At 39.1% G+C, this 19764-nt stretch overlaps 1 protein-coding gene across 10 annotated transcripts in view; it reads left to right on the top strand.

Annotated features, from left to right (window-relative positions):
• NCKAP5 (NCK associated protein 5) overlaps positions 1 to 19764 on the top strand; it is a 1117154-nt gene that overhangs the window by 881811 nt on the left and 215579 nt on the right. For 9 of the 10 annotated variants that reach the window (XR_011491008.1, XM_070476293.1, XM_070476296.1 and 6 more), the window contains 2 exons: positions 8330 to 8398; positions 17557 to 17595. Coding sequence is in view for 9 of the 10 variants with exons in the window: in XM_070476293.1 (XP_070332394.1) it covers positions 8330 to 8398; positions 17557 to 17595 (108 nt within the window). In the remaining variant the exon portion in view is untranslated. The remainder of the gene's footprint in view (positions 1 to 8329; positions 8399 to 17556; positions 17596 to 19764) is intronic. The other variant, XM_070476295.1, reaches the window with a different exon arrangement.

Genomic DNA, 19764 nt, shown 5'->3' on the forward strand with positions numbered 1-19764 from the left:
CCAGGGCAGGATGGTAGCACAGGGTACAAGGAGAGCACTCTCAGAATGAGACGGCCTGACACCACAAGCTCAGACCTCAGTACTGGCTGTCGGACAGGGCTTAAAAGTGTGTACAACCTAAAGTGACCATCTCAGCAAGGTAGTAATTCTAGGGAGAAGAGGGCAAAGAGAAAATGTACTGTTTGGAGGTATGAATGTGAAGGGGAAAAGATGAGGGAAAATTTCAAAATGCTATGGAAATAGACCAGCCTCCTCCATCATCATCTGGTAAAGAGGCTAAAACAAGGGTATATAGAGCAAGGCTGGAGGAATAGTATGTGAAAGTGATAGATTCTGATAAAGCAGAAAGAATGTACTGGAGAGTTGGTTGGGAAAAGGAATGAGGCAAGGACCGTTGATTGCTGCATGTGTAATAGGAAGAGGCAAGGCATAGGATTGTAACCAGAGGGCAGCAACAGAGGGAGCAACGAAAGGACCTGTAAGAGGTGGATGGGTGGTATCAAAGAGACAGGAAAGGAGGCGACACGTTGCTCCTTCTAAGGTACTTTGACTTTTGGAATCATGTTCATGTTTCTCATATTCAAAAAATAACATGATAGCAACAAGATGAGAAATTAAACTTGAATGCCATCAGAAACAAATGAACTGAATTTAAAAATACATTTTTTTCATTTATTTTTATTAGTTGGAGGCTAATTACTTTACAACATTGTAGTGGTTTTTGCCATACATTGACATGAATCAGCCATGGATTTACATGTGTTCCCCATCCTGATCCCCCCTCCCACCTCCCTCCCCATCCCATCCCTCTGGGTCTTCCCAGTGCACCAGCCCTGAGCACTTGTCTCATGCATCCAACCTGGGCTGGTGATCTGTTTCACACTTCATAATATACATGTTTCAATGCTATTCTCTCAAATCATCCCACCCTCGCCTTCTCCTACAGAATCCAAAAGTCTGTTCTATACCTCTGTGTCTCTTTTTCTGTCTTGCACATAGGATTATCATTACCATTTTTTAAAATTCCATATATATGCGTTAGTATACTGTATTGGTGTTTATCTTTCTGGCTTACTTCACTCTGTATCATGGGCTCCAGTTTTATCCATCTCATTAGAACTGATTCAAATGTATTCTTTTTAATGGCTGAGTAATATTCCATTGTGTATATGTACCACCACTTCCTTATCCATTCGTGTGCTGATGGGCATCTAGGTTGCTTCCATGTCCTGGCTATTATAAACAGTGCTGCGATGAGCATTGGGATACATGTGTCTCTTTCAGATCTGGTTTCCTCAGTGTGTATGCCCAGGAGTGGGATTGCTGGGTCATACGGCAGTTCTATTTCCAGTTTTTTAAGGAATCCACACTGTTCTCTGTAGTGGCTGTACTAGTTTGCATTCCCACCAACAGTGTAAGAGGGTTCCCTTTTCTCCACACCCTCTCCAGCATTTATTGCTTGTAGACTTTTGGATGGCAGCCATTCTGACTGGCATGTAGTGGTACCTCATTGTGGTTTTGATTTGCATTTCTCTGATAATGAGTGATGTTGAGCATCTCTTCATGTGTTTGTTAGCCATCTGTATTTCTTCTTTGGAGAAATGTCTGTTTAGTTCTCTGGCTCATTTTTTGATTGGATCATTTATTTTTCTGGAATTGAGCTTCAGGAGTTGCTTGTATATTTTTGAGATTAATCCTTTGTCTATTGCTTGGTTTGCTATTATTTTCTCCCATTCTGAAGGCTGTCTTTTTACCCTGCTTATAATTTCCTTTGTTGTGCAAAAGCTTTTAAGTTTAATTAAGTCCCACTTGTTTATTTTTGCTTTTATTTCCAATATTCTGGGAGGTGGGTCATAGAAGATCTTGCTGTGATGTATGTCAGAGAGTGTTTTGCCTATGTTCTCCTCTAGGAGTTTTATAGTTTCTGGTCTTACATTTAGATCTTTAATCCATTTTGAGTTTATTTTTGTGTATGACGTTAGAAAGTGTTCTAGTTTCAGTCTTTTACAAGTGGTTGACCAGTTTTCCCAGCACCACTTGTTAAAATAGGTTGTCTTTTTTCCATTGTATATTCTTGCCTCCTTTGTTGAAGATAAGGTGTCCATAGGTCATGGATTTATCTCTGGGCTTTCTATTTTGTTCCATTGATCTATATTTCTGTCTTTGTGCCAGTACCATACTGTCTTGATGACTGTGGCTTTGTAGTAGAGCCTGAAGTCAGGCAGGTTGATTCCTCCAGTTTCATTCTTCTTTGTCAAGATTGCTTTGGCTATTTGAGGTTTTTTGTATTTCCATACAAATTGTGAAATTATTTGTTCTAGTTCTGTGAAAAATACCGTTGGTAACTTGATAGGGATTGCATTGAATCTGTGGATTGCTTTGGGTAGTATACTCATTTTCACAATATTGATTCTTCCAATGAATGCACACGGTATATTTCTCCATCTGTTTGTGTCCTCTTTGATTTCTTTCATCAGTGTTTTATAGTCTTCCACGTATAGGTCTTTTGTTTCTTTAGGTAGATATACTCCTAAGTATTTTATTATTTTTGTTGCAATGGTGAATGGTATTGTTTCTTTAATTTCTCTTTCTCTTTTCTCACTGTTAGTGTATAGGAATGCAAGGGATTTCTGTGTGTTAATTTTGTATCCTGCAACTTTACTATATTCATTGACAGGCCAATATCACTGATGAACATCGACATGAATATCCTTAACAAAATTCTAGCAAACAGAATCCAACAACATATTAAAAAGATCATACGTCATGACCAAGTGGGCTTTATCCCAGGAATGCAAGGATTCTTCAATGTCTGCAAATCAATCAATGTAATACACCACATTAACAAATTGAAAGATAAAAACCATATGATTATCTCAATAGATACAGAAAAAGCCTTTGACAAAATTCAAAATCCATTTATGATAAAAACTCCCCAGAAAGCAGGAATAGAAGGAACATACCTCAACATAATAAAAGCTATATATGACAAAACCACAGCAAACATTATCCTCAATGGTGAAAAATTGAAAGCATTTCCCTTAAAGTCAGGAACAAGACAAGGGTGCCCACTCTCACCACTACTATTCAACATAGTTTTGGAAGTATTGGCCACAGCAATCAGAGCAGAAAAAGAAATAAAAGGAATCCAGATAGGAAAAGAAGAAGTAAAACTCTCATTGTTTGCAGACGACATGATCCTCTACACATAGAAAACCCTAAAGACTCTACCAGAAGATTACTAGAGCTAATCAATGAATATAGTAAAGTTGCAGGATATAAAATTAACACACAGAAATCCCTTGCATTCCTATACACTAACAATGAGAAAACAGAGAAATTAAGGAAACAATACCATTCACCACTGCAACAAAAAGAATAAAATACTTAGGCGTATATTTACCTAAAGAAATAAAAATACATTTTAAAATTAAGAACATAACCACACTAAAGTGGAAGGGATGGGAAAGAGCCAGTCTAGTATTTTTTCTGTTCAGTTGCTCAGTCATGTCCGACTCTTTGTGACCCCATGGACTGCAGTACACCAGGCTTCCCTGTCTACCACCAACTCCTAGACCTTGCTCAAACTCATGTCCATTGAGTCAGTGATGCCATCCAGCCATCTCATCCCCTGTTGTCCCCTTCTCCTCCTGCCTTCAACCTTTCCCAGCATAGGGGTCTTTTCCAGTGAGTCAGTTCTTTGCATCAGGTGGCCAAAGTATTGGAGTTTCAGCTTCTGCATCAGTCCTTCCAGTGAATATTCAGAACTGATCTCCTTTAGGATTGACTGGTTGGATCTCCTTGCAGTCCAAGGGTCTCTCAAGAGTCTTCTCCAACACCACAGTTCAAGAGCATCAATTCTTTGGCGCTCATCTTTCTTTTTTTTTTATTTATTTTTTTTTTTATTTTTGATATTTTATTCTTTTTTTTTCCATTTATTTTTATTAGTTGGAGGCTAATTACTTTACATCATTGCAGTGGTTTTTGTCATACATTGAAATGAATTAGCCATGGATTTACATGTATTCCCCATCCCGGTCCCCCCTCCCACCTCCCTCTCCACCCGATATGGGTGCATGAGACAAGTGCTCGGGCCTGGCACTCATCTTTCTTTATAGTTCAACTCTCACATCCATATATGACTACTGGAAAAATCATAGCTTTGACTAGATGGACCTTTATCGGAAAAGGAATATCTCTGCTTTTTGATATGCTGTCTAAGTTGGTCATAGCTTTTCTTCCAAGGAGCAAGCGTCTTTTAATTTCATGCCTGCAGTCACCATCTGCAGTGATTTGGAACCCAAGAAAATAAAGTCTCTTACTGTTTCCATTGTTTTCCCATCTGTTTGCCATGAAGTGATGGGACTGGATGCCATGATCTTTGTTTTTTGAATGTTGAGTTTTAAGCCAACTTTTTCACTCTCTTCTTTCCCTTTCATCAAGAGGCTCTTTAGTTCTTCTTCACTTTCACCATATGGATGGTGTCATCTGCATATATGGGTTTATTGATATTTCTCCTGGCAATCTTGATTCCAGCTTGTGCTTCATGCAGCCCGGCATTTCACATGATGTACTTTGCATATGAAGTTAAATAGGCAGGGTGACAATATACAGCCTTGACTTAGTCCTTTCCCAAATTGGAACTAGTCCATTGTTCCATGTCTGGTTCTAACTGTTGTTTCTTGACCTGCATACAGATTTCTCAGAAGGCAGGTAAGATTGCCTGGTATTCCCTTCTCTTTAAGAATTTTCCACAGTTTGTTGTGATCCACACAGTCAAAGGCTTTGGCGTAGTCAATAAAGCAGAAGTAGATGTTTTTCTGGGACTCTCTTGCTTTTTCCATGATCCTATGGATGTTGGAATTTGATCTCTGGTTTCTCTGCCTTTTCTAAATCCAGCTTAAACATCTGGAAGTTGACAGTTCATGTACTGTTGAAGCCTGGCTTGGAAAATTTTGAGCGTTACTTTGCTGGCATGTGAGATGAGTGCAATTGTGCAGTAGTTTGAACATTCTTTGGCATTGCCTTTCTTTGGGATGGGAGTAAAGACTGACTTTTTCCAGTCCTGTGGCCACTGCTGAGTTTTCCAGATTTGCTGACATATTGAGTGCAGCACTTTCACAGCATCATCTTTTAGGATTTGAAATAGCTCAACTGGAATTTCATCACCTCTACTAGCTTTGTTCATAGTGATGCTTCCTAAGACCCACTTGACTTCACAGTCCAGGATATATGGCTCTAGGTGAGTGATCACACTATCATGGTTATCTAGGTAATGAAGGTCTTTTTTTGTATAGTTCTTCCGTGTATTGTTGCCACCTCTTCTTAATATTTTCTGCTTCTGCTAGGTCCGTACCATTTCTGTCCTTTATTGTGCCCATCTTTGCATGAAATGTCCACTTGGTATCTTATTTTCTTGAAGAGATCTCTGGTATTTCCCTTTCTGTTGTTTTCCTCTATTTCTTTGCATTTTTCACTTAGGAAGGCTTTCTTAGCTCTCCGTTCTGTTCTTTGGATCTCTGCATCCAGATGGGTATATCTTTTAGTATCTTTTAGACACTGAATTTTTTTTACTAAATCCCTGCATTCTAAAAGGAAAAGAAATTATGAATTCTTCTTGGTACTATTTTTCTATTAAAATTTTTTTTGGCATGTAGTTGCTTTATAATGTTGTTTCTTGCTGTACCTCAAAGAGAATCAGTCATACGTATACATATATCCCCTCATTTTTGTATTTCCTTCCCATTTAGGTCACCACACAGCACTGAGTAGAGTTTCCTGTGCTATATAGTAGGTTCTCATTGGTTATTTATTTTATACATAGTGGGCTACCGTCTATGGGGTCGCACAGAGTCGGACACGACTGAAGCGACTTAGCAGCAGCAGCAGCAGTAGTGTATATATGTCAGTATTATTTTTTGTATTGTGACTATTTTGCACACACTGTGGGATTGAAGAAATGAGTTAATATAATGATGTCGGCAGCCCATACCCTCTAAAAAATGAAGATACAAATATGAAAAGGGAAGAACAAGCAGGAAGTGTGTGTGTGTGTGTGTGTGTGTGTGTGTGTGTGTGTCTAGGAAGAGAGGGAGGGGAAGAGGAAGAGAAAGAAGAAGAAATCTTCCACTGAAAGGAACTAAAAGCAAGTATTCCTCAGTGGTAATTGGCATGCATTAATATCCAGATTTTAGTTTCCAAATATCATTGCCCCACTAAAAATAAGCAGGATTCCTATGAGAAATGGCTGATTTCAGGGATGGAACAACAGACAAGCAAAATGGATATGGAATATTTCCATTTGCAAAAAAAGCAAGAATGTGTCTTAAAAATGAAGGGAATATGTTAAAGGGCACAGCTTAAAGAGAGTCACCTTCCCAAAACTGAGAAAATTTGAGCATCAAAATAAATACTTAAAGACTTATAACCCTCTGAATAATAAAAGAATCCATGTATTCATATTGATAAATAAATAGGAAAAACCTTCCTTATAATATCATGCAAACTCATAAATGTAGGTAGAAAAATGATAGAAATCATCATTCTCAGCCAAAGTAATTATTGATTCAGGCAAGATTCATTGATGGTTACTAAAACAAGTAGATAAAAGTTTGATGTGGGATAGGAGTTTTCAGTCTCCAAGTACCTACCCTCAGTTTACTTATTAATTAAAAATAGAAAGATAGTAAATTTATAGTGGAGAGATTTGGTAGACCCCACCTTAACCAAGTGATCAAAATTAACATATCCAAATATGGGGCAGATAGACATACAGGAGCCTGATATGATGCACTGAGAAAGATGCAGTATCATTTCTGTTCCATTATTGCCAAGTTTGCAGAAGGAAACTTGAAAGGAACCTAAATTAAGGGACATTCCACAATGTAATTGTCTGTTACTATTTAAAAAAAAAAAAAATGGAAGGAAGGAATCATGAAAGACAGCTCTTCCAGATTACATTCTCTTGGATGAATGACAAACAGATGCAATGCCTGATCCTGGATATGATTCTGGGTTGGAAAAAAAAAATTGCCATAATGATATTATTGGGACAATGGATGAATGAAATAAGGACTATAGAACAGACTGTGCTGTGTTAATCAACATTGCATTTCCTGATTTTGAAAACTATACTGATTGTCTTCATTATTGGAAAGTATATACAGAAGTCGTTAGGGATAAAGAGTTGCAGGAAAAAAAAATTGAAAGAGAAGAAAATGATACAGAAAATCTGGCAGAATTGGTGAATCTGAGGAAAGGGTATATGGCAGTTCATCTATTCTTGAACATCATCTGCAAGTTTGAAATTACCTCCAAATAAAAAGTTTTTTAAAGCCTGGTGGAAAGAATCTAAATAGAAAATATGGATCTATGTATCAATACCTCCTAAAAATCATACCATAGTTTTGAAAAAAATGATTCTGAGATCTATATCCCCATTTCTAAATGTCAAGGAGGGCTGTCATGAAGGGGAGAGAAGCAAGGTTGCCTTAGGGGATTGAGACAGTGGATATGGCAGCTGTGGAACAGGTTAACTTACACAGTTTAGGATTCAGGCCAGGGTCAGCAGTGGCGGGAGTGAAGACAGGTCACCAGACGCAGAAGGCATTTCTCATGCCACCACTCCATTCTTCTTCCAAAACCTAATGTGTTTACGCTGAATGTTTTTGTTTCCTTGTTATTTTGCTAGTAACCTAGTAACCACATTCAACCTAGGATCCTGTAGTACCTTATTTAGCATTCAGGTACCTACAAGGCTCTGAGGAGCAGGAAAGCAGTACTTTTAAGAAGGCAAAGGGAGAGGGGAGGGACTCAAGTACAGTTCAGTTGAATTTCTCATTGTATTCTCATGTTCAAAAGTCATTGATAAACCAGGAAAACAACATGTTTAGTCTGCATTTGGAATTATGCTTTCATGAATTTACCTGAGATTCTCTTCTGTGACCTAAACAAATATCAGGTTATGAATCTATGACAGGTCTTAATGAAGTAGATTAAGGCATTTCTTCCATTTACATTTTCATAGAATGAAATAAACATTGTAATCTTTTTTACAGAACACTTTCATATCAGGCCATGATTTGATTTTCTACCTGTTCAGAATATCAAGTTTTGCATTTCTTTAAGCCCTAATGCCTTTTCGTGAGCAATAAGACAGAAGTCATCCCTGAGAGATTTATAATAGTACTTAGAACAAACTTGTCAAAGATTCTTCTACAAGATTGTTTTGGATCCTAAGGAGATATATTTAGTAACTGTATTGAACAAGTTGTCACGTAACACAACACTTCATTGATTTATTTGTATTATTTTTGTGTCTTTACTGCAGGCAGAGAATTCAGCATTGGTTTTGGAAAATGAAAATCAAAGGGAACAGTATGAGAGATGTCTTGATGAGGTAAGGGGAACGGAGAGGTTCTGGATAAGAGGCTGGACTATTTAGGATTCCTTGGTCAGATCTTAATATATGTCTATTACCAGTCCTGAACAAACATTAGCATTTAGTCCTTGAAAGGGAGGTTGTAAACGAGGAGTATGGGTAAGGAAGGTCAGTCCGTCCCCTCCCCCTCCCTCCCTATATCCTTATACAAGCATCTACAAATTCCTTTTGGTTATTGTTTAGTATTCTCGGGGCATAGGTTGGGAGATGCTTCACTGTGTGATAAATTCCTCCTGTCCAGCAAGTGTGATCCCAGCCTGTGAATGAGAAAAGCTGCCTCGGGGCATACTGCATCGTCTCCAGTCGGATGCCATTTCTGAATAAAAGCAAAATCCTTGATAGAGTGGGTGGGGACGGTGTTCACAGTTGGCAGCCAGAGGGAAAATATCAGTCAGTAGATTGAGAACAAGCCAAGAAGACAAAGGGAAGTGAGGAAGAAAATTTGAGCAGAATGGAAGGAGACAGAGCCACGAGCATGAGCCAACTTAAGAAATATGATTTGATGATAATGGAGAAGTGAAAGCAAAAATGGCAGGTATCTCAGATTCCTGAGAAGGGAAGGAAAATTGAAAAGTATACAGGGCCCTCATTTTCTTCTCAGTCATCCTCTCACACCTGGCAGGGATTGTAACTTCCATCCTTCTGGTATCACCTAGCCAGGACTTGCCAGTGACCTCCCTGACAAGCTCTCGTCTGGGATTGGTTGGTAATTGGAGTTATTCATTTAATGGGATGACTCTTCCAGTCATCTGCCCAATACCCTAAAACTTGCACATATCCTTCTAGAAGATTCGGTTTAATAGTTGTTATGATAGAGCTGACTGAGATTTCAAGAAAATTAGAAAAATTATATTCAGTCACGTTCCACTCCCTGAGCAATGGAAACTGGAAGTGTATCTTCAGTCTTTTCCTCTTCACTTGGCTTCCCTGGTGGCTCAGAGGGTAAAGCGTCTGCCTCCACTGCGGGAGACCTGGGTTCGATCCCTGGGTTGGGAAGATCCCCTGGAGAAGGAAATGGTAACTCACTCCAGTACTCTTGCCTGGAGAATCCCATGGACGGGGGAGCCTGGTAGGCTAACAGTCCACAGGGTTGCAAAGAGTCAGACACGACTGAGCGACTTCACTATCAACTGGGAAACTTTTTCCAACCAACGCTCTTGGACTTCCTTACCTCTTCCCTCCCCACTGCCCATGAAGGTGATGGAGTAAATGACAAAGAACACAATTAAAAAGCCCACTTGTGGCATAGGCACCTCTGCCATGTGCTTCTCTTCTCCCTCGAAATTAGAAATGGTGTTTCCTCTCAGAGTTCCACATGTGCTTGATATTTTCCTACACCAATGGTCCTTATAATGTGATCCCTGAACTGGCAACATCAGCCTCATCTGGGAACTTGTTAGAAATGCAAATTTTTTAAAATTAAATTTAAATTTTATTTTGGCTGTGCTGGGTTTTTGTTGCAGCATGTAGGCTTTCTCCAGCTGCAGCTCTGAGGCTTCTTTCTTGTTGTAGCCCAAGGGCTTCTCTTGTTTCAGGGCACGGACTCTAAGGGAAGCCCCAGAAATGCAAATTCTTAAACCCAGCCATAGAGAATCAGAGACTCTGGCAGTGGAGGTGGGCCTGGCTGTGATCTGTGTGTCAGCAAGATCTCTGGATGATCCTGTTGAACCCTGCAAACCGAGAGCCATCCTCATAAGACGCACCGCTTGCTTCACAGTCGCTTGTTGAAGAACCTTGAAACAGTCCCTAGAAAATTGTTTAGTTATTTAATATATATATATTTTTTTAGTTATTTAATACTTTACTTGTCTCATATCTCCAGCCATATGGGGCTTTCCTGGTGGCTCAGATGGTAAAGAATCTTCCTGCAATGCAGGAGACCCAGGTTCGATCCCTGAGTCGGGAAGATCCCCCGGAGGAGGGCATGGCAATCTGCTCTAGTATTCTTGCCTGGAGAATCCCACAGACAGAGGAGCCTAGTGGGCTACAGTCCACAGGATCGTAGTCGACACAACTGAGTGACCAACACTTTTCCAGCTCTATGTATTAATTACTCAAGCAAAATGGTGTTTGCAATCCCTCTGCCCTGTCAAGACTTGAAAGGACTCATAATCTTTACAATGTCCAGAGTTAAAAGAATCACTCAAATAAGTTGACATCAAAGGGGGCGTGATGGCTCATGTCTAGTGAGGCCAGTTCAGCCCCTCTCATCTCTGTTCCCCAGGCTCTTGGTCCAGTCAAAGCTGAGGGCAAGAAATTCCGAACAGATTGAAGGAACAAATACTGTACTTGGGTCATATGTACTGATCAGCAAAGTACTACCTTAACCTCCTGCACAGGAATTTCTGATGAGAATCCCTATTCGAAAGTCAAAGTTACGTGAATCACACCACATAAACTTCATTTGTCACCGTTTTCCCATAAGTCATCCTTCCTCATCAGTCAAAAAACTCCCAGCATTTATTTATGGAAACTCAGGGTCTGTTTGCTGTATGTCCTCTATGCCTGCATCCCAAAGGTTTCATAGAATGTGACTAGCAAAACCGAAGTTTTCACCCACAGAATCATTTAGTATAAAGTTTCCACGGAAGACAGAATTTTCAGAGGGAGAATTTCTCCCTTCTTAATTGCAGAAATTAACTGTTGCCAAAGAGGTGATTTGTAACAAAGAACCACCTCTGAGCAGTACAAATGTTTTGTATTCATGAATCCTGGCCCCTGATTACACATGCCAGTTGTTTTGTAACTAATTGCAGGAAGGGAGACAATCCATTTCTATGCATTGCAAGAGAACACTCTCAAAGGGGTAGTTGAATGTAGTAATAATGCCAACTGGAAATTCTTTTCCAGGCTTTTTGTACTAATTAAACAAACTAACAAGGTAAGGCCTCATGTTAAGTTATTTCCTTTTAGTTTCATAAAATATACACAGGTGGATAAAATGTAAATTTGAAGTGTTCTTCAATCCCTTTTGCACTGATTCTTATTTTCTGAGAAATGAAGAACATATTGAGGATTTGGGGAAAGCACTTGGGGGTCAGAGATTCCCTCTGATTCCCTAAAGAAGGATGTGTTTATTCAGAAGGAACAGACAAGGATCCATAGTTACACACTCACACATACAAATACGTGCACACATTTTGTCCCTTCATCATCATCTCTACTGCCACCCAAACCCTCATCTCCTCACCTTGCAATACAAAAGCAAAACCAAGGACCACTCTTGATTGTGAGGGAAGGGACTAGAGGTTTCCATGTTTGCATCTAGCTTATGTGTCCAGCTGTTTGACAGTTCACTGGCAAGCGGTGAAGTGTTTATTCTCAGTATCGCCTTGGCCAGTTCCTATAAGACGAGTTTATTCCCAAGTAAAGAAGTATAATGACACATATAACTTCCTCAAGCTAATGTCTTACATTTGGATAGATTCAGCTGTGTCCTCCAAACCTTTGTAAGATACAAACCTTGCCCAGGCTCTGGGATCTCAGGGTGCCCCCAGCCTAGCAGGATAAGTGAGGGATATAGTTAATCCTAGAGGAAGGAGGTGAGGGAAACTCACAGAGGAAATGGGCTACACTGGGGACTTGGACAACAGACAGCACAGTCACCAAAGGTCAGGAGGAATGGTGGGCAGGAGGTAAAGAGGGCAAAACTGAAAGGACCTCTTTAGTAGAAAGAGCTGGAGCAGGTGAAGTCAGATCTAGAAAGGTGAGTGATTCTCACTCTTACCAGCACATTGGACTTACTGTGGAGCTTTGAAAGAACAGCTGGCTGTCCCCAGAGATTCTGACCTGATACTGCTCTAGATCAGAGCCTGAGTATTAGAATTTTTTAAAGCACTCCAGGGGTTTATAATATTCAGCCAAGATTAAGAACCACTACCCTTACGTCTCTGAATGTGTGCTTTAGAGAGTGTTTTCAGAAAGCATCTGTTAGAGGATGAAAGCTCCACCGAACTGGATATGATGATAGAAGAGCCAGGTGAACCCATGCAGAAATTTAAAGTTATTTCCAATTCCCTAACAGTGTCTGAGCAAAAAATAAACCCTAGCCCAGTGTTTCTCAAATTGTTTCCCCAGGCCCCTTCTGCATCACGACGAGGTGTCTCAATTGTTAAAAATTTGATTCTTAGACTTCACTCAGCTACTCTTAAACAGAATGAGGGGTGAGAGAACTGGCAATTTGAAGAAACTTCCCAGCCACCAAACACAGAAGTTGGAGAACCTGCCTCCCCATCAGGCCATTAGAGTTAGACCAGAGTTCATAGTCAGCCGGGTTACCAGAGTATTTGAGTTCTTCTTTGACTTTTCCACACTCTATACTTCAGAGCACAAGGACAGGGAAAACCAGACCTCTGGGTGTAGTTCAGAAAAAAAGGGGAAAAAAAAGCATCAGAATTTCTTTTAAAGCAAGACTAACTAAAGGCATGAGTAGGTTAAGAACAGTTTTTACTTTTCTTTCTTATTCCTATGGGATATGCCAAGACTGGATTGCTGAATCATCTACCACATCTGGGACCTAAGTCATCTTTAAAATCAGTGTCTTGACAAATGTGGATGGAACATGGTGTTGCTCATGGCTCTCATGCTTCAAATGTCCATTTCAAGTCTGTTTCATGAACGGATCATTAAATCAACAGATAATCCACTTCTTGTGCCTGCTCTAGACTCTAACCACCATTAGCAGTACTTTTGTTCTCATTAACAATATTTCTCCAATATTCAGCACAATCCTTGGCCCGGACTAGGTCACTCAGTGCATACGTGTTGAATAACTAAATGAACGAATGGAGATTATGAGCAGCAAATTAATTTCCAAATTAGTTTTTGCTGGAATTCCGCATACATATTTAGATGAATTTCTCCCACTCCCAGGATCTTACAGGATTTCTTTTTACAGAGTAAATAAATAATGTAGATGCTTAGTGATTTTTGTTTATGCATGTATTTTACACACAAATACACACACACACAGACTTCATCCCATTATAAATGAAAGACCTTCTTCTCAAACCATCCTTCCTTAATGCTTACCTGAAAATGCATTTTACTTCCTGAGGTTTGAGTGACCAGATTCGGATTTAACATTTTTGTCAGGTATTTTTCATCAGGTCCTGTCCAAGGTGGTTTCTCTGATGATGTCTGTCATCTCATACTTTTTTCACAACAACTTCAGAGGCAGACGGTTCCCCTGCATTACAGATGAGGAAAATTAGATTGCTCTCCCACCCCTGTGTATATCAGAGATTGGTCAACACAGGACAATATTGGAACCCGAGTTTTTCTTGTGATTCTGCCACCACCTAAATGGTGGCATCTAAGTGCTCCTCACAGTTGCCCCCAGCTGTCTTCCTACAATAAACCACGGTCAAAAGTAGAGAACACTTCTCCAAAGCACAATTTCTAAAACATGTGCTTTTGTGACCAGTTTTTTAATTACCTGGCTGACATGGCAGTGGCTTTGCATGTAAAGCACATAAAAGGATGAAAGCAGGACAACCAGGCAGGAGAATGAGACTTTAAGCATGGTGTCCACTGAATTCCTCACTCGCGCACCTTCGACCCCATCTCCAGTTGTCTTCTGGATGTGGTGAGCATTGGCTCCCTCTGGAGTGAACTCCCAGATGTGGCTTCTCATTCAGCCCCAGAGGCTGTTGTGCAATCAAACAACAGACAGATCTGCATCCCCGATTCTGCTCCCTCTGCCCACCCACTCTGAGACCCCTCTGCACCTGACAGGGAAGAACAGAGATGCGTGTGGGTCAAAGATGAACCAGGTGTCAGAGAAGCTGGCTTTTCGGAGAGAATTCTTATGGAGAGGAAAGAAGAGATGTACCGCAGTGCCCACCCGTCCCTCTTCCTCTCCTAGATGTGAAGGGGGAGCTTTCCACAAGGAGCCTAAGGGACATTGTCAAACAAGCCAGGGGCTTAAGGACTGTCAGCTTTGCTCACTGTCTCAGGTCCCTGTGACCCAGCCCAGCTGCTCTTTTTTTTTTTTTCTTTCTTTCTTTCTTTGGAGAGGAAAGCTGTCAGCTGACACTGGAAGGTATTTGTTCTCATTAGCTGGGCCTGGCAGTGTGTGATTATTTGCAACCCCAGTGCTGAGGGCAGGATGCTATGATGAAGGCAGGGGCCCATTTCCAGGGATCATCTTGTGAGACTAGTAGAGGTTGCAGGCACAAACTCCGAACAATTGTTCTGTTCATGCATCTGGGAAGCCTAGCTGTTAAAAGTCCTAACAAAACCCAAGAAACTATCCTTGTAGAGAGTACCAAGGAAAGCATTTGTATCACTTGCCTGCTCTTCTGCAAAGAACCTGTGAGCCCTTCCGGGTAAAGAACCCCATGTCAGTAGGTAAAGAAATAATGCATTTGTGTATCTTTGTTCAATTTTCGGGTAGAGCAAACAATTGTCCAAAATACATGCCAAAAGTAACTGTATCACAAATAGAGTCTGTAAGCCTATAGGGCAAACATACTTGGATTGCAAAGATATAACATATTTACTCCTGCAGGCTTTTACAGATAAGATACTCATTTATGACTCCTGTTAAATCATGTAGAGAGCTATTTTATGTGACCACCATTCTACAGACTAGTTTAAGTGAGGGGCCAGTTCTGAGGAAGAAAAGAAAATATTGATATTAGGCAGTTTTATGAGAATGTAAATCAAATCCAGAGGTTGCTATACAAAAGAATTAAATTATTTATGGTATAAATTAAATTTGGTACATTGCTTCTGACTTAAGCAGCATGAATAGTTCAGTTCTTCTGTTTTTCTTTTTTTTTTTTAATTTGCAAGAATAAAATAGATGGTATGTAGTTTGACTTTAAATTCTCATGAATTTGAATGAACATTTAAAAACTGAAAGATTTTCAAGATAATGCTATTGGTCAATTTGTGTGGACTGAGTAACATTTATCACTATTGTGATCATGTATAAATAAAGTGATAAAAGAAAAAGAAACAGCCAGCACGAGTTACAGAAAATGACTGATTTTAGTCTACAGTAATTCTTAGATATCTTCTTTAACTTGGACTGGACTAAAAGAAATACCTAATACTTTTTCTTCAAAACTATAGTTAGTTTCAGTAAAAAGCCTTTCTTTTAAACTTAATGTCAGCAATGTAAATTTGAAAAGGATTCTGATAGGAAAAAAATTCCCTCTTGTACATATCAATTATATAGGTAGTCTGGTTTTAGTCATTTACTACTTGTGGCGTGAATGTCTGCTAATCACAAATAGATGACAGCCTCTGTTATAATTTTCAGTGAGGCTTACTGGTAGCCAGCTGTCATTAAGGATATGCTGTTTTGTCAATATTGAGCCAAGAAGCAAATTCCATGAAAACGTTTTTACCTTAATCTATTCCAGTATACTAAAAAGAGATATGAGCATACACAATTTAGTATCAACAAAAATTTAATTTGCTATCAAGAGAAAGAGAAGATAGAAATGTGGTCTTTAGTCTTTGGTTGAATGTGAGAATTAGCAAGATGATTACAAGTTTATCATACTTATAACTGTGTTCTTGCCTACCTCTTACCAGCTATGTTCCTTTTGCCACCAAGAAACACAGCCCAATCATAGATACTCTGCAAATTTATATTGGATAAGTGAAGGAAGAAATGAATGGACAGAAATATTTAGGATATTTAAATAGCCTGACTTGGTCTTTAATGTTGTCAGTTTCAATTATCACACTAAATGTTTATCATATGTGTATGTACTGACTAAAAAATTCCATATAATTTGCCTATCTACCATAATTTTATCAATAGTAGCCATATGGATATATAATTTTAAGATTGTGGTGAAGTTTAATAAGTGACTCTCTGTTAAGTGTTTTTGAAATCTCCAGGTGAAAAAGAAATCTTAGTATAAATACATGTAGAAAGATGAATAGTTTTCTGGAGAAAATGCCAGATCCTTGAAATATGAGGGACATGTTGTTGATTTTTCACATGGCCTTTAACTAGAATTGTGTCACATGCCCACTCCTAAGCCAGTCACTGAAAGGGAATGAAATTACCAACACCAAGATTCACCTCCTAGGGCCAAGAGGGGTCCAGCTTTTCCTGCTGTCCCAAACTGCCTGATACCTGAAGAAAATTAGGGTTCTAGTAATAAGTGACAATTTTATTTAGTTGTATATTAGAAGAAACTCAACATAACAATGGCTATTTTATTTCTACCTCATATATAAGTTCAAATATAAGAAATAGTGCATTCCATACATCATCAGGACAAGGCTCATTCTATTTTTCAGCACCCAAGTACTTAGTATGTGACTTTCATTTTCAAGTTGGCTACCAAAGCTCCAGCCATCACTTTCATATCCCAGTTAGGAAAATAAAAAATAAAGATGGGCTCTCTTTTTTTATGAGACTTCCTATCCATAAGTCCAAGAAAATAAGACTGCCCGCAACTCATTGGGCCAGAATTTTGTCACACAGTGACAGGGGAGGTTGGGAAATGCATTTGTATGTATCCAGGCAAAAAAAAAATCAGGGGAAGAAGGGAAAAATAAAGAATACAGTAAGCAACTATCAGACTCTCTTATAGGTAGTAACGACAGAGGATAATATAAACAAAGATGTGGAGGAGGAAAGCAAAGCATATGTAAGAAGCATATATATATGAAGGAGCTGCCTCTGTTCTGCACTTTCCACCTGCCTCTATTGCAAGTAATTTCAGGCAGTGAAATAGTCAGACAGCAAAAGAATGGAAAGGAGAGGCAAAGGGCATTATAAATCAGCAGTGTAAACCTGTGTACAGATAATTAGGATCACGTTTTGTGCTATATCATTTTTTAGCCTTCTTAAAGTACTTTACATATGAAAGGATATAATTTTTCCAAATATGGAAATGTGGAAGTCAAGGTATGAATGATCTTTCCAGCCTAACCATCTTAATTAGCAACAAGGTCACCTTTGGAAAATGCAAAATATTACCTAGAAGGATAGGCTTATTATGAAAAGAATCAGACCCTCTAGAAGTAGAGGAAAGGACCAGACGAGGAGCTCATTAGCTTTGGGAAACTTATTGGTAAATTAGAGTCTGTGCGTGTAAGGTCTCATCATTATAATCAGCAACTCTTTTCTCTATTTTTTAAAGGTAGCCAACCAGGTTGTACAAGCTCTGCTCACTCAAAAGGTAGGTCACTTCCCAGCTTTATTATTTCCGTAGTACTTAGTGAATAGACTGGAACTCACATTGTCAAACTAAAGGAAACTATGATTGATAGCTGCAATACTTTTCCATTTATTCAGTTAGGTTAAAATTGTATGCGTTTTAGATGGCATATGAACATCAATGACCAATAGATTCATAAAATTTAAACTCTTGGGAAAGTAATAGAAAGCTTTTTGAAGATGAAAGATTTCCATGGGCCTACCTAGATGAGTAGCAAACCTATCATTTTTATTTAGTAAATGTAAACATTAAATAAGTTGATGGATTCCTCTGGCCCCTATAAAATGAATAGCCTCTGATGGACAGCATTAACAGAGGCCTAAAATTCAGCAAGAGATCTTTGAGGTTAGGAAGATTATTTAACTTCTCTGGGCCTTAATTCCTCTTCTCTAAAATAGAGATAGCAGTGTCCACCTCCCAGAATTGCTGTGATCACTCTATGAAAAGGAGCAGGAGGAGCTGTTCCCACACGAACAGCTTCGTGGTAAAGATAAAGCAAATGGTGGTACTGTATGCTTGAGAGCTGCTGAGAGGAGATCGTAAGCCTTCTCTCCACAAATTTTCTTTTCTTTTTTTTTAGAGAGTTGAATAAGTTAGGGAAAAACAAATGTTAGTCTCTGAGCATGAAATTTTTATACCTTCTCCTTTGTTGTCATCTTATTCTGCCTTCAGATCATGTTATTGGGGCAGAATGGGTAAATGCAGGTGGTTTCCCCAAACTTAGCTAGTTTGGTGAATTTTATTGAACATTTTGCATCTCTTCCCATGATCTATCTGAGGCTGAATTCTAATTCCTTCTGATTTTGTTTATTCTGAGTTACTGCTCTGTGAGACAGAGATATCCTCTTAAAAGTAAATGTTGGAACGTGTGACTTGTTCAGGCAGATGTGGCTTAGGAGAGCAAAATCACTTATGGCATTTTTATTTTTTTAATTGAAAACAATTTTAGGGGTTGGCTACTTCTCATGAATGTACTTAAATAAATATTATTTTAAATGTATGCTATAAAAGCATTCTGATAACAGTTTTGCTAGACTTTCTCCCCCAACTACTGTTAAAATATCATGCTTCCTGGTACAAATGATTTTAACTGGTTCAGATTTTACATTAACATTACATGAAGAGAGAGTTGAGTGCACTTGTTAGGTTAGAAGTAGATTCAATTGTGAATAGCAAAAATCCAAAATAATGATGGCTTAAATCAGCTAACATAAAATTAAATCAGTTATTTGCTTCTCAGATTTAAATCTGCAGGTGGGGAGTACATAGCCAGCATGATGGCTTTGCGCCATAAAATTCATAGGGTCGCAGGCATCATGGTTTCTATCTTGTTATTCTGTGGGATGTGGCCTCCATTTCCACAGTTACCTCATGGTTCAAAATGGCTACTCTACCCCAGGCCATCGCATCCGTATTTTAGCCATTAGGAGGAAATGAAAGCCAAAGAAAAGGAAGAGGGCAAAAGACACACACCAGCTATCTTTTAAGAGAGACTTCTAAAAGCTTACACACCTCCCTATTTATATCTCCTTGAACAAACCTTAATTATACAACCACACTTAAGGAAGCCGACGATGGAGTCTTTCTTCTGGGTATGTGCCCAGGTGCAAAGTGGATGTCACCTGGTTGTAGAAGAAGGGGAGAAACAGATGTTGAAGGACAAATCATGATTTCTGTCACAGTGTATTTGAATACTTTTTCTCTTTCAAAGGCTTTAACTTTCAATTGCTCTCCTCCTGTTGGAAATTTGATACTCATTTAATTACAGATGTTAGGAATGCCACGGAGCGCTGGTGCAGCTCTATCTGTAACTGTTGAAAGACTTCTCATGCCTGTCTTTTTTAATGGTGCTTCCGAAAAGAGACGAGAAAACCGTCTGGCACAATATATAGGAAAATGGGAACTTTCAGGTCAGCCACAAAAAAATAGCTACACAAATTCAAGTAATAACTAGTAAACAGATAAATCTACCTTGGTACAGTTAAGCAGTAAGACACAAAAAGATGTGCTACTGTGAGATAGCATACCTCAGGGACGCTGTGAGCAGGAAAAGATGCCAGAGCTTTCAGAGATTCCAAAAGAATCATGTTCTGCAGAAACGTGCACCTCCCAGTTTTTTATAGAGACTGT

This window comes from Odocoileus virginianus, chromosome 13, assembly GCF_023699985.2.
Source record: "Odocoileus virginianus isolate 20LAN1187 ecotype Illinois chromosome 13, Ovbor_1.2, whole genome shotgun sequence".
Classification (NCBI taxonomy): domain Eukaryota; kingdom Metazoa; phylum Chordata; class Mammalia; order Artiodactyla; family Cervidae; genus Odocoileus; species Odocoileus virginianus.